Source organism: Crocodylus siamensis, chromosome 4 (genome assembly GCF_052110815.1).
Source record: "Crocodylus siamensis isolate JL-2025a chromosome 4, ASM5211081v1, whole genome shotgun sequence".
Classification (NCBI taxonomy): Eukaryota; Metazoa; Chordata; order Crocodylia; family Crocodylidae; genus Crocodylus; species Crocodylus siamensis.
The window spans coordinates 103263541-103279266 of record NC_143398.1 but is presented as its reverse complement, the minus strand read 5'-3'; the positions used below and the strand labels follow the sequence as shown (position 1 = coordinate 103279266).

At 42.2% G+C, this 15726-nt stretch overlaps 1 protein-coding gene across 1 annotated transcript in view; it reads right to left on the bottom strand.

The window, feature by feature from the left end:
• The window catches only part of C4H12orf42 (chromosome 4 C12orf42 homolog), a 284699-nt gene that overhangs the window by 100563 nt on the left and 168410 nt on the right, over nt 1-15726 (bottom strand). Inside the window, exons 10-11 of the mRNA XM_090043229.1 lie at nt 11216-11296; nt 4581-4835 (exon numbers count right to left, since the gene is read on the bottom strand). Coding sequence (XP_089899355.1) covers nt 4581-4835; nt 11216-11296 — 336 coding nt within the window. The remainder of the gene's footprint in view (nt 1-4580; nt 4836-11215; nt 11297-15726) is intronic.

Sequence of the window (15726 nt, the reverse complement as noted above, 5' to 3'; positions counted from 1 at the left end):
TCCAACTGTTAGGAGTAGAGGTGTGAAAAAGAAAAGGCCTGATTCATGGACACTGTTTCTCCTTTTCATGACTCTGAGAAAAAGAATGGGACTGCTTTCATGTACTGCAAGAGGTGACTAATTACAAACTTGGCAAACCCTTCACTGTGGAGTGTTTTTTCCTGCTACTGTACCCCTGAGATGTGCCAGTCTAGAAGGCATCAGTGTCTAAGATATGCATAGCTAGAGCTTAAACAGCCTCACACTCTTTGCAATGAGGGTTATCACCAGAACTGGGAAAATGAGGACAGTCCTCAAGAGAGGGAAAGCACTGATTTGAGACCATGCCAGGGTACCTAGATCGGAGCAGCGTGATTAGGGACTGCACAGACTTCAACAGTTCTTAAATCTCTCTTTAAAGTACTGAGGCACATGTCCTCTATGCAGATAGCACTGCAGCATTATGCAGGTCTCAAAGGAACCACAGGATCTGGGGGTGGGCTGCCACGCCTTCTGTTGGAGGTAATGAGGGGGGAAAACCTTTTCCCACTAGAAAGACATGCTTACAGCAGACTCAGCCAGGAGTCAATGTGGAGCTGAGTCCACTCAACGTGGTGTTTTCTTCCCACCCTTGATCCTCTTCTATGGGCTTTTCCACAGGAGGGGAAAGCCTACACCTGCTCTTGTTTACTATTTTCACATTATAACAAATAGCACAAAGTTTTGCTCCTTTTCATAACTTCTGTTTCAGAAGTTCACATGAAGGTTTGCAGCTCTCAGATGACTGAGCTATCTGTCATCTAACCTTTACCTTCTAATCTAGGCCTTGCCTCAGGGACCTCACTGGTGGCTGAAGGCCCTGGAACTATACCAGCACTATGGCAGCAGTGAGAGAGAAAGATCTCTCCCATCCACGCCTGCTCCACATGCATCAACCCTACAACTAAGGTACTGATAACTCCTTGCAGTTGAACTGAGACTGATCTTGAGCATGCCAGAAACGCTGATTTTGAGGATGCTATAGGGATGCCTACAAGGCATCCTCCCTGCCCCATTTCTGGGGTTGATACCACACAGAGGGGAAGCAATTCAGGACGCTTTCATGGCACAGCTGAGGTCCCTGCCACTATGGTATAAACATATCAATGCAGCTCCTCAGGCTCTGTCTTGAAGTGCCAGTCACTGCATAAGCCAGAGAAGTATGAACCTTCTGAGACTATCTTCTCTGAATATAGGGGGAAAGGAAAAAAAAAAAAAAAAGAGAAGATCATCGCTGCAAGGTGCCCCATTACGTTTTTGAAATACTCCCAGTTTGCTTAGCATTTATCCAGGAAAGCTAATTACACTTGTCGCTTAATGTAAATTGCTGGATAAATAAACATAGAAATAGGAGCTTAGTGACTGCTATGTTTTCTTTAAAATTCCATCTAAAGGTTCATTATGCTAAACACAAAAGAGAAGGGAACTTCTTACAATGCGCTTATTAAAGGCACATTTTCTACAGAAATGATCATAGTGTGATTGTATAATAGCATATAATTTGCTTTGTTGGCATTTTCAGCATGAAGCTTGCAGACAGCAGGCATGGATGGTGAAACTGGCTGCAGGGATGCCACTTGTGCTGTTAGAGCTGTCAATGATTATTCTGAGGAGGCGGATTCTTTACCCAACAAGGGGAGCATATCACAGCACTGGTAGAAAATACACAGCTGACAATAAAACCTCTACACGGTGCAGGAGTTAATAAACTGCGGTGCTCATTTCCATGTACCTACATTCTACAAGTGTAGAGCAGCCTGAATTCACACAGACTTCAACACCTTGAAAGCAGTAACTTGCCCAAGTAGTGGCTGAAAAAAGATCTCCCTATGTTGTCCTGTATTAATATAATATAGTCTGAAAACAGCTAAAAAACTGGGTATACTCAGTGGTATCAAATCTGAAAGTGCCACAGTTGTTTCTCCGTAAGTGTAAAGAGGATGCATAGTAAGGAATGACTGCGGCCCTTCTTCGATTACTTTTAACATCCAACTGGAGCCAGAAGGTGTACGTGTGCATAGATACAAAACTGCTCCAGGGCAAGCACCACTTGCTATCTGCCTTACTCAAATGGGGAATTTGGCTACTCCTGACAGATCTAGGGGGATATTAAGTTAGGAGCACTTCTTTCAGTTTGGCCACAGCCACATTCCAGGTGTGTGGGTGGAATGAGGGCAATTATGAACCAATGTGATAAAGGAAATTTGTGTTCCACTTATTTGTCCACCCAGGAGACTTTTCTTTGCCAGGGCTTTTAGTTTGATAGCTGTTTTAGCCTTGTCAAACCATTCCCAGAAGTTGTGTAGTATCCTGTGCTGCCTTTGAAATTTGGTTGTTATCCTGAAAGGGCAGTTATTATAGGAGTGGGGATTAAATCAGTTATACATTGTTTGAACAACTTTCTTTTCATTGGATGTTGCATGTCAAGAACTTGCCAGCACATTTCAGCCTCTTTCCAGGAACTGGCAGCAAGGCTAGAAGCACTACTGAGGTGGGGATGGACCTGGCATCTCTGGTCTTCATAGGTACTGAGCTGGATTTTGTAATGAGAGACTCCAACTGAGAAAGAAGTGACCCTTTGGTCACTGGTGCAGGACATATGTGAACAAGGCTCTTTGTTTCCAGGTTGCCATGGCTGTATTGCTTGGCAGTGCAAAAAGCTGAAGAGTTTATTCAGATCATAACAGAAGATAGCCTACTATTGGGCAGTATTAGTACCATTACTCATACTAGCATAGGTACACAGTGCTAGATGCGTTACAGAGTCCTTGGGTTATTCCAAATAGTACCTAGCTATCAGTATGGTCTGATGTACCTCATGGCTTCATGCTACAGTGATGAGTCTGTAAAAAGAATCTGCACACATAGCAATTCACTGAGGTGCGATTCCCCTGAACATACAGACTAGGGACAGAAGTTACACATAAACCAGTTTAAGTGATCAGAAACTGGTTTAAACCTGTAACAGAACAAAACTTCAGTGCACTTAAACCGGTTTCAAAATGGCCAAAACTGGTTTAAGATAAGCCTGGTTGACTGTAGCATCAGACTTCACTGACTGAGGTCAAACCAACTTATGGCACTTCTGTCCCAGACCCCTTCCTGGTTTAAGGTAAATCAGAATCCCCCAGCACACTTTTCAGCTCTGCGCTGGCTGTACTGTCTGCTCCAGAGAGCAGGACTAGCCCCATCCTTGTGCTCCCTAGCTGGAGCAGGGGCAGGGGAGTGGCCGGCTGCCAGCCTGGCATGGCCCTCTGGGGCAAAGGGGGCAGTAAGGGGGCTTGCCCCTTACCTCTCTCCTCCCTCCCCCAGGGGACCCTAACTAGGGTCTGCCTGGCCAGGGGCAAGCAGCAGAGGTGGTGGCCAGGGCTGGCAGACCCCGGCAGGGGTCCCCCGGTGGGAGAGGGGAGGGAGGGAGTAATAAACACCCTCCCTGCCCCCTTCACCTTATGGGGCCATGCTGGGCCAGCATCTGGCCAGGCTCTAGTGAAACTCCCCCTCCACTCCCCAAAACCCTGGCAAAGGCTGCTTTCCCCCTCCCCCTCCAGGCACACCCTGGCTGGAGTCCTTGCGGGCCAGGGAAGCGGTTTAAACCTGTCCCCAATTATACTCAGCCACCTGCCAGGATCTGGCCTGCCCCCTCCCTCAGCTTAGCTTCCCTCCATCCATCCAGTGCAAAAGGGAAGGGAGGGTTCATTCTAGCGCCCCCCCCCCCCCCCGGCATTATGGCCTGAACCACTGCAGGCATGTGTTCGCATTTCCAGAATCAAAAGTAAATGTCTATTCACTTGCTTGCTGGTACAATCTACACAGGTTAGACTAACCTGCAAAGACTGAATCAATTCAGGCTTGGGTGTTTTGAATGTCTGTACTGAGCCACAGAGCCCATGATAGACAGCTACAGGCCCATGGCATCTGTGGACTGCATTAATAATGGCTAGAATTGTAATATTTTACAAGATCACCATTTTGGCTAATTTGCTGATACCCGATTTAAAACCATGGCCTATTCCTGGAGCCTGAGAAAATGCAGACTTTTGTTATTTACCAGTCATGTGGCAACATCAATAATGTTTTTAGTTTTATTCATCTGAAGCAGTCCGTGAGAAGCGCTCTCTCTGAACTGGGTTTTCTAAAACTGCTAGTTCACTCTTGCTCAATGTAGAATGTTTATCGTACACGCAATGGTTACACACACAAAGCCCACATTTGAGAAATTTTGCAAATACGCATACTAGTAAATTGCGGCAATCCAGCCTTTTTATATGTACAGATGCAGCCTGTTTGTGTACTATAGATATTTAAAGATATTTTCCATGTGTAATTTAGTTTCCACTGCTACAGAAGACAGAACAGTCCAAAATGCATTCTTGCCCATCTGATTAACAGCAGTTATAGAAGTGCCAATGTCTAAATTATGACACCACAGTGAAAAGTGTCTATGCATTGGTCCTTCCACCGCATGCAAGAATTAGAGAAGGCTACTGTCTTTCCCCCCATTTTGATCGCTGTACATCTCTTGAGTAATCAACCAAAAAACAAACTCAGACATAAAAACTCACAGTCCTCAAATTTGGAGATAGTCATGGTCTCAGGTGCTCTGTGTGCAGGGGCTTGAGTCTCACGAAGTTTTGAGTAAATGTGTAGGACTTGTGCTTGCCTTTCTTTTGTTTTTTGCTGTTGTTCTATTTCTTGCAAGCTGCCATTATCCGGTTTAAAATGGCTTTTTCTGTTTGCCGGACTTTGAGAGTCTCTACGCCTCTCAGCTCCAATACAATAGCTTTCCTCATGGGAATCTTCAGCTGATTCTTCCAATCCTGGAAGATATGGAACACAAATCATCTTATCTGATAAGAGCACTAAGAATTATTCTAAATCACACAAGAGACAAGGATTAACTGCATCTCCTTCAAATATTTCCCATTACACTTTGAGACAGAATATGATCTAAAGGTTGAAAACACAAATTTTGTAGTCAGGAGACCCAGGCCATGTGTTGACGAAATGAGGGGCATGTGTGCACAACACTTTAGAGCAGGCTAAATGCTTCTGCACCACTTTAATGGTGATGGTGTTTACACACATCAGCTTTGTATTGAGCATTAATTACAGCCGCTGTAGCAAGGTGCATTATGTCGCCGAATTTAAATGACTCCAAGAAGGAGTTTTAGTTTGCTGCCCCTACAGCCGTGGAATGAAGCACCGGACTCTGTGCAGCTCAGGGGCTCTGCAGGAAGCCCTACAGGCAGCCTGGCAGAAGCCCAGGAAGGCAGACTCCACCCAAGAAAAGCAGGGAGCCTGATCTTTTTTTTTCCCTCCCCTTGGAGCCTGCCTGCCTGAGCTATGCAGGGGCCCAGTGCTTCCCTCTGCAGCTGCAGTGCCCCCCAGGATTGCCTGAGCCAGCTGCCTGCAAGTGGGTGCCGCTTGGGCAGGGTGTGCTGCTGCCGCAGAGGAAAGCACCAGCTCCCCTTCCCTTCCCTCTGCCCTCACTCACAGCCCAGGGACCACTTCACCTGCCAGCACCTCACCCTCCCCGCCACTGCCCACCACCAAAGAGGCAAGTAAGTGTGGCGAGTGTGTGCACACCACAGGGGTTTAAAGGGCCCTAAATTGAAATAGTGTTTTTAAAAACCCACCACTTCAATTTAGGGCCCCCATTTCATCTAAACATGCCCCCAGTTTCTAGTCCCATCCCTGCCATCAAATTGTCAGGTGATCTTGGCAAGGCCATTACATGTCTGTCCTATTGCAATGTAGATGGATGAGCTTGCCAACTGTCTGTGGTCAACATGGGGAGAACAATGCTTGCTTCACAAAATGATGCAAAATGTGATTAGTTTATGCTTGTAGCACATTTAGTGCACCTTAGATAGAACACCCTATAAAAAAGCAAAATGAACTTTGAGAGAAAAATCAAGATTCTACCTGATTATGATCTTGAGTAATGTTGTATGAGCTGACACAAGCATTTTTTATTTTACATCCCCTAGAGAGCATTCTGTAGGAATCCCCAGGTCTTAAGGGCAAGGGGTATTAAGAGCATCATTGGTAGTTCTCATTATTCCAGTCACCCCCTCCTGCAGTTTAAGTCTTACAAGGACTGAAACAGATGAAACTTCAGAATCCCTGGTTACCAACAACAGTTGATATTTCCCTCCCTGTTCCGACTCCTACTTTCATAAAACTCACTACAAATATAGAAATAGAGCATTTTTTTATGTATAAACATCCATTGAAGTCAGGGACCTCTACTTAAAAGGGTGCCTTTTTAGGACCTTGATGAGGCAGGACACTGTCTGTTCACCCTTCAATTTCTGTATCTGATCTCTGCCATTTGGTGTACCCAGAGGCTGATCCAGGGGGAGTACAGTGGTACAGTTGAATCCCTGTCCTCACCTTTGATTCTGCTCCATGTAAACTTTAAAACCAACTGCCTGGCAGTGGCAGCAGCATTTCTATTCAGGCAGTGCTGAGGGAGTCAATTGACTTCATGGCTCAATATAATGTACCTGATTTCTATTAATCTCAGGTGCTAATGACCCTCTCCCCTTTTTAATTGTCTTGACAGCCCATTAATAAAGTTATATTTTTCTTCTGCAATGTTGGTGTCTGTTAGCCATTCTTGGTAATCTCTCTCTTCTGTTTCACAGTCCTGCAGACTGCATTTAGTCCTAGCTAAAAAACTTAATACAGGTGCAGTAAAAATTAACTCAGGTGAACATTAACTCAAACATGGAAAAGACTGTCAGTGAAGTGCTGGATGCATAGTCAAGGTGGTCAAGAAGGCTAGATTTTGTTCTATGAACTGGAATAAGGAATGTACATTTAGCTATAATAACTTCAGGACTAATAAAAAAATCTCTCTCAACTACTTTTGCCTAGTTTGTTATGTTTTTAACTTAATATGTAATCTAGCAAATTATTATTATTACACATTCCAATAAAGGTATATTTATTTTTGCTTTGATCTTAAACTGAATAGGCCCCTAGCATATTAGTAAAGCTTTTAGTTTCTTTTTACCTGAAGAAAAAAAAATGTGTGTTCTTTTATGTCACGCTGAACTACATTAACTGTGACCCTTTCCCAAAACTTCTAGATCCACCCATGGGCGCACTGAATGGGGAACAGTGGCAAGATGCCCTGCTCCATCAAAGGTCCAAGAGAAGCACTTTTCTGGACCAATGGTACCCCAATCCCCAAACAGTCGCTGAGAAGAAATCCAATTACCCATCTCTACTTCTGGGTTTTATCCAAAATCTGATGGGGTTAAACAAACAGGTTTATTTGGCAAACACACATTGTTAGATACAAGCAAAGAAACATATAAGCTTGCTGTCCAACACTGACTGAAGACTATCCACCAGGCAGCAGCCCGGTAAGGACTGCATCACATAGCTGGGTTGCACTGGCCATGCACAGAGGGTGCATGCGGGTGCACGTGCACCCCAAGACCAACTGTGCACCCCCTGGAAGCACCAGCCACGAACCCCCCACCCCCGTCGACAATCTGGTGCCCCCACCCAGACTTGGGAGGCACCAGTTGCCCATGCCGGGCTGGGTGATTTTTTTTCCTATTGCACTGGAATATTTGTTTCTCTTCTTATAACCACCGCCATTGAAGAACTATAGGGAAAAAGGCCCGAAGTTAAGCTTGTTCTGTCATAGCCTAAAGTAAATGTGTCAGTGTGTCAGCACAGGCAGTGGGAAAGACAAGTAGGTTTCTTCTGTTAACCCATGCTAAAAGACTATCTGTCAGAGACCCAGGCACTGCCTAAAAGGGGGCAAAGGGGAGCACCCGAATGGAGTAGGAGGTACCATACCCTCCTGTCCCCTGCTCCCCCTCCTCCAGAAACCTTCTGGCTTCAGCTTCCACAAGAGAAGCAGCAGCAGTAATCCATGAGTGAAGGGCATTCTGGGAAATGTAGTTCTGTTGCTTGGCAGTGGCAGCAGTGCAGGAGCTGCACCTGCAGTAGTGCAGGAGTGGCAGCAGCGTAGGAGTCTTCACCGCTGCTGGGAGGAGACTTTTTTGGCCACTCAACTTTCATGTCAGCAGCCAAAAATGGAGTGACATTTTCCCCCAGCAGCAGTGAATTCCAGCTGCCGCTCTTGCGCCACTGCCCACAGGCAGAGCCAGAGCCCTGCAAAGAAGGTACAAGGAGAGAGGACAGGGGGAACTGCCCACGGTGCAGTCCTGGCCAGCTGCACTTTAGACTGGATGATTTGAACAGGTTATGCGTAGCACACTACTGCAGACCAAATCCTGGTCATCTTACTCATGTGAATAGTTCTACTTATTTCATTGGGGCTACTCCTGTGAGGAGCATGAGCAAGGTTTGGTCTAGGTTCTGAAGTGAAGAGGAGACCAAACACTAAACGGCAGCTCAGCCTAACAGAGGAGCTAGTAACCCTGTGGAGCCCATTTAAACTGTCTGGCATGGTTGAAACAAAGGACTAAGGAGAGGCACGATGCAATTCTAAAAAGAAAGAAAGAAAGTTGCCACGAAAAAGAAAAATCCATAAATCAGGAGGGCCATCAACAGAAGAGATTCCTGGTTGGCGAGGATCCTCTTTTGGTGGAAAAAATTCCCTACATTTGTTGATTCTAATCCAGCTGGCTTGACTTGAATTTGTAACCACCAGATGCATCTCAAGCAATGATGGATATTCTAAAGAAAATCAAATAAAGCCTTTTCTGAACCAATAAGTAGCATTCTTGCAGACAGATGAAAAAGACAATCAATCATCCAAGAAACAGATAAAATTGTCGTCTCCCCTTCCCCCTCCCCAAAATATTTAAAGACCTCTGCATCGAGCTGCCTTTCGTTTGTATACATATCAGATTATAGAAGATCTGCCTCTTTATAATTTTTTTTAAAAAAGGATGGCAGCTTCAGTTCAATGGAGTTAGTCAGACAATCCTTTAAGCTGTGTCAAAATGCCCGTTATCCTCAGATGCCACCCAGATTTGAATAATTTAGAGGGAGACAAAACCACAGAAAGGAGGAATCATCCTTTAGCTACTGCTGCTTTTGACACGGCTGCCTCCCTCTCCTTTTTACCAAAGCATCTTCGTCTCTCTATCAGCCATGACAAGTGCCAATCAAACCTTCTGTTTCTAAGGTTTTTTAGGGGGAAAAGAAACATGAAACATTTTTGAACAATCACTGAAGGAAGGCCTACTATCAGTGTGTGGTCTGGGGGAAGCCAGTCTTTTCCTTTTTCACTTCTAATCTCTGACCCACTGTTTACCTCTTTTTTAAACACACTTTAATCTCTCTGCTGCTCTAAAGGATCCTAAACAAATTGTAGGTCACCATGGATTAGGCTGCTTTGTGACCAATGATTAGTACATTTACTTTTCTTTTAACATGTTTAGCAACAGCTGAATGTCAAAACGATCCACCAAAAGTTTATTTTGTGTCAATTAAAATGACACTGTATCAGAAATGCATTTTCTAGTTCAGGGTGGGTGGGAAAAAACAGCACCACCAGGGGATACTAACCATGGTTCACTAGCGTTAATATGGAGGCAACCTCTCTAGTAATTCTGAAGCTCACAAATATTTGTATTAAGAGCTCTGCACTACCATAATCATATTTTGTGCTGTTTTTAAATTTCAGATAGGATAACTTTAAGCATAAGCAGATTTTTTTCAGAATTCAGGATTCAGAAACCATTCATGCAGCTCTTAAGACAAATTTGCAGACAAGAATATATTTGTTTTAAAAGGTACTAAATTACTCAGAAAACATGATTAAGTCTATGGATAGGAATTAAGAAGCAACATTGTAACTATATTAAAAACACACTGAACTAGAATTAGAGGTGATGCTTAATGTCGTTTAAATCAGACTTCCAGGAGCTCAGGTAGACTTTCATATATCTACTTCTACCTGCCCTGCCAGTATATGATGAAGAATCCAAGTGTACTTTACACACAAAAGGTCTGTAAAGACCGGTACATGGAAATATATAGCACTGCTTTTGCTTACATCTTCTTACAGCTCCTTGACATGTAATTTACATCGCTTAAGTTTCCTTATGCATCTGCAGAGCAGGTACAACAAAATTTAAAAGGATCTGAGCAGAAGACCTTAGCAGCTGCTAAGATCATTGTCTTTTCTCATTGCTCTAGTCAGGTCACTCCTTGTCTTTATCTTTCCACTGGCTTCCTTAGATCCACCACTTCAAGTTCAAGGTTTATATCATCTTCAAGGCCTTTTGCAGCTCTCATTTCTTGCTTGACTCTTCTGGTCTCTAATTGAGTTGCTCCCTGAGTTCCAGTAATGCCAGTCTTGGTCCCTAACTGTTATAATCTCTGATAGCGATCTTCATTCTTTTCCTCATCTCCCTTATGCATAAAATGAAATCCCTAAATTGAATTATAACTTCAGTACTCCTCCAGCTTTCAAAACCCAGTCTATTATGTTGCCTAAAGGAAGTTACCTACTGATAACTACTAAATACAGGAGAAGTTGAAAACAGTAGATATTTTTGGCAATTTATCAGAGCTCTCTGTTTAAGGCTTAATGTAGAACTTGCTTTTCTGGTTTACTTGTTTGTAGTATGATAAAAGAAATGGTTCTGTAAAATCAAAACTTTTATTTTCCCTGATTGACAAAAATGCATACCCTTAAAACTGCTATCCAATAATCTCCTTAATGTTTTAGGGTGTTTGAAAATCATGTTTGTTGCACATACATTCACACCCACACTGTTCTAAGAATTGCCCCCGAGTTTCCATTTGCAAGTTTAATATACACATAACCATAGTTAAAATCCGAGACAAAGAGAGTACACACGCTCATACGCAAAAGCATATCATCTTACAGAAATAAATATTTACTACAAAGCAGCCATGTTCACTTACGCCCAAATCCAAACAACTACAACCTTAAAGCAAATATTATTTGGGAGCTGATGGTCTCAGCAGCATCCAGGATCAGGTCATTTATGTGAAAATAATGCCAGAGGTGGGAAATACAGAGAACAAATGGATAAGCAAAAATATCATACAGAAAGAACTAGAGTTTCTCTCTGCACTTTATGTATGGGGGAGTAACAGCTATTTGTTAACAAAGCACTGAGATGTACTTTATTGTATTATATGCATAGGCTGTCCACAATAATGACAGACACAGTAGTTCAATAGTTTTTAACTAAAGAGGTCTCAATAGCAACCATCAAAAATTTACCTGTACAATCCTGAATCTTGCGTGTTTGCCCAATAAAGTGAGCTTCCCCATTCTCCATCTTGGGTGCAGTTTCATTCATGTCTGTCAGAAATCAATAACACAAGAAAGACTGAAGACATGCCAAGAGGTTTTTCAAAGACTTTAAAAGTTAAAGAGCTTATAAATATACAAGTCCAAGACTCAGGCATTTGTTTCATCATATCATGCTAATCAAACAAATCAGAAAAACAATCAATATGTTAAATGCATATTATAGAAAACTTTTTTAGATTGAAGGAACTGCCATTCCCAAAATCCTACCTAACTTTAAAATGATACTGGATAACAGGCTTAAAAGAATATTTTCTTTTTTTGTCAAGTAAAAAAAGGACAAAGCTGAATTAACAAATGCCGAGAGAAATGAACACTGATTACCTCCGATTACCTTAGTTTCTTGTTTTTTGTATGTTTCTGATATTACAAAAGGATCTTAAAATGCAAATCTTTACTCCTGCAAAGAAACCTTTTGCCTTTAATGAGATTCTAAGTGAGAATAAGGACTTGTGCAGTAGAATCCAACAATTTAAGCTACCCAGAGCAGATGTTTAACATCTAATTGTGAAGCTCGTAACAGATTTGTTAGGTGATATCCACATATACAGCAATCACTATCACCACTATTGCACGTAAAAACTTGTATGATGAGTAATCTCATGGAGGTACAATTTCAAGGAACATTAAAACATTCTGGGCCAGATCCTATTCTACCTGCTAAGCACTCCCAGGGATTTCAATGCCTATGCACAATCCTATTTCAACCCACTCAAATCCCTGAAAAAAAAATGTTAATGTGCTTACTTTTGTAACATACTATCAGTTTATTCTCTAAGCTAGATCCCAAAAAGCAGGAAGCAGGAGGAAGACCTATCTACCTTTGTGTCAACAGTTTTTCAGGGACATGAGCAGGGTACAGTAGGATCATACCTAGGCACCTATGTGTGAAGTTCCACATTACACTTAGACCAGAAAAAGATCCATTAAAATGCATGCATCCGCACATTAAAGCTTGTTAACTCATGCCAAGTGCCTTCTCAGTGTCTCACTTACGCCACTTCAGGTGAGGATTAACTCTGGGCTGTGTTACCCAGCTCTCATTAGGGTAACTTCAGTCTGGTCCATGGAGATAAAATGGACAAGCATCCTAGAATGCAATGTTCCCACTGCCACTCCTTCCACCTAGAACAGGGATAGAGCCTAGGTACCCTAGCCATGCCCCTGTTCACCAGCCCTCTAGGGATAAGTCAGAGCTGTGCAGAGAAGAAACAATTTAAACCCTTAATGTGTGCTTGCTCATAGGACATTTTAACTTGAACATTGCTTAAAATTGCACAGATTTAGTATGGTCTAAGTGTAACGTGTAATTTCACCCTAAAAGTTGGAATAGGATCTGACCTTCAATCTTTCAGTTCATCTTATAGCTAGGGAATGTTTACAACAAGTCTCATGGGCAACAGATCACAATTCATTTCCTGGCTGGTCTGCTTAGGGGAAAATATGGATATGCCCTTTTCCATACAAGAGGTTTTTTGTCATGTTACTACTGATCTCTCAGTTTTCATTCAGACAAGAAACTCCAGTGTCAGTAAGTATGATGGACTGTTACTGATTTGTCCAAGTATGGACTGAACTAAAACTAAGTAATAAGAACCTAGTAGGAACCATATTTAGCTCATGGCATTAAATCATTTGACTAAAAATACCTATATAAAATAATACTGCCCTAATCACAAAACATTTACAGGTAAAGTTCATTGCAAGAAGCAATGACTAAAAAACATCATTTTGAGAACATTTGTGGCAAAACATACTTCACAAATGACAGTGGGTAGATCAGACTAATTACAGAACATGAGCAAATCTTTCATAAATAAAATACCATTGCTGTTTTCACACTAATTGTTTTGTAACTCTAGCCCCAGATGTCCGGGAGCAGTTGTACTAAAACACTGTAAATCAATTTAGCAGTTCCATTCATGCACGGTGACAGATTTTGTGACAAACAGAATCATATTTCCTTTATAGACAAACTCAGCAAAGCAGTCTGTTGGAACAGAGTAATTTGAATGGACTTGTGTTAAAAGATGTATGAAGTTAAGTGAGCAACACTGTCACAGTCTCATTTTGACCCTAATCCCAAGTTTTCTATTTTGCTTTACTAAAAACACCCTTTCTAGGCAAGTCCATTATAAAACAGCAAAAAATAAGGAAAAAAAACTCTGACCAACTAACATAAATAGCTGATCACATTGTTCCATAAAGAGGATCTATCCGTAGGTGTCAGGCCTCGGTCATGAATTATGTTCCACGCAAGCAAACCTCTGAGCCTGTTTTGAGATGGAACTTCAGTACATCTCTCTGCACTTCTAGGGTCCAGGGAAGTACAGCCAGTGGTGTAATTTGGGGTGGGAAAGCGGGGCATGGCCTAAGGGGGGGGGGAGCACCAGAAAGATGAGGAAGGGGCATCTCACTTTCCCGTTCCTCACTCTCCCTGTACAAACCCGCCAGCACAGGCAGTGCATGTCATGGACCACAAGGCATTCTGAGAATCCTAGTTTTGTAGGGCATCAGTGGAATTTGCTGCCATCAGGGAGGAAGAACTGACCACCATTTTTACTGCTAAAATCAGCAATTTTTTTTTTTTTTTTTTTGTGCGTGTCTTTGACAGGTTCTTTGCTGGCAAAAAAAAAATATGTTGACAGTTTCCACCCCCAGTAGAAGCAAGCTCCAATGCTGCCCTAGAGAACAATTCCCAGAATATCTGGCACTCCATGACACACCCTTCCCTGCTGCTGCTCCTGTGCACAGGGAAGCCAGGGGAGACGGGGAGGTGGATGGCTGAGAGAGGACTGCCCTGAGTGCATTGTTTGGATATTACACCTCTGAATATAAAACTCAGGGTAAAATCAGCTATTTTACTAGCTAAATCCCTAAGATGGCTTCTGCACTTATGAAAATTCAAGATTCATTGGCTGCTTTCCATTCTGCCCTTATTCTCTTCCATTTTGTTTGTATCAAAAGGGACCGGGTTAGGTGCATGTTGAGTAGCAAAGCACCGTGATTGGTAATTCATCATTGTTCACAACCCTCTTCTATTCTAACACCCTTGTGGAACTGGGCTCCTTTCATTTTCCATAACGTATTTGGTGACTCTCTGTGCAAAGAGACTACATTGAAATGTATGTTCATCTGAATGGGTGGTGGTTTGAGAGTACACTAAAAATAAACAGCTATTTGACTGCAATTTTCCAATTAGACATATTTTATTCTGATTGCTGTTAACTAAACTACCCTATTTTTTTCCATTTGAATGTCTCACCAAGAACAAAATAAATGCAAGTATCCCAGGGCACGTAACTGTGTAACCAATGAAGCTATTTTGAATTTAGCACGATTCCATATTATGTGAAGTACAGGGCATATTATATGGCTAACAATATCATGTCCAACATATTTTGTATAATATCAAAATCATTGTGAAACATATGGGTCTGGAATCTTTTAGAATGATTTCAAAACTGATTTATTTTAGGAGAAAAACAGAAAGGCCAAAAAGTGGGCACTTTCTAGCATATTTTTGAACAAAGCATATTAGATTTTTCCACCAATTGAAATTTATCCATGTGATTACATTTCACCACCAGAGCCAAAGAGGACAAGAATCTATACTGAGGAGTTAATGCTAAAGAGTAAATATGTATTCTTTGCCATTTGTTCTCTATGACTAAAGTGGTGGTCAGCTCTTCTACCTGCATACTTGCCTTCTACCCCTCAGGAAAAGGAGAGCAGTTTCCATGCAGAGGCACATAGGCAGCACATCTCCAAATGGGGAAAAGCTAGCCAAGAGCATAACATTATAACTTAAGTAAACCCTGAGGTATCATCAGTCTCACATTATTATTTATCTGTATTATGACAGCACACAGAAGTCCAGATGATATTGTGGCTTTCTTGTGGTAGTCATGTGTGCTTACCCATCATGAGAGGCCATCCCTGCCCCAAAGCACTTACAGTGTAAAAAGACACAAACATGGCTTGGGACAGGAAACAGAGGAGTGACTTACCCCAGGTCAAATGAATGGATCAATGGCAGAGCTAAGAATAAAGAATGCAGTTCTCCAGAACCCCATTCAGGTGTCCCTACTAGAAACATTGCTTTACCTCTCATGAACCTTACATAAAGTCAGCCTTGAGTACTTAAGCAAAAGAACATCCAACTTAATCACATATTACACTTTGTACAGTACTTTGGAAGGCCTTCACCATGTAGTTTTTGTTTTTAAAGAAAGATAAGCTTGTAAATTGATTCAGGGCATTTTCCACTAAACATTTTTTGGAAACGGATATAAACAACGGAGGATAGCTGTCCTGCACCAGCCTTTTTCTTGGATCAGGTAAAATGCCACTCAGTGCATCTGAATTCCGTTTTAGTAGATTAGTCATTTACACAGTGGTGATTAGACCCTCTTGTGACA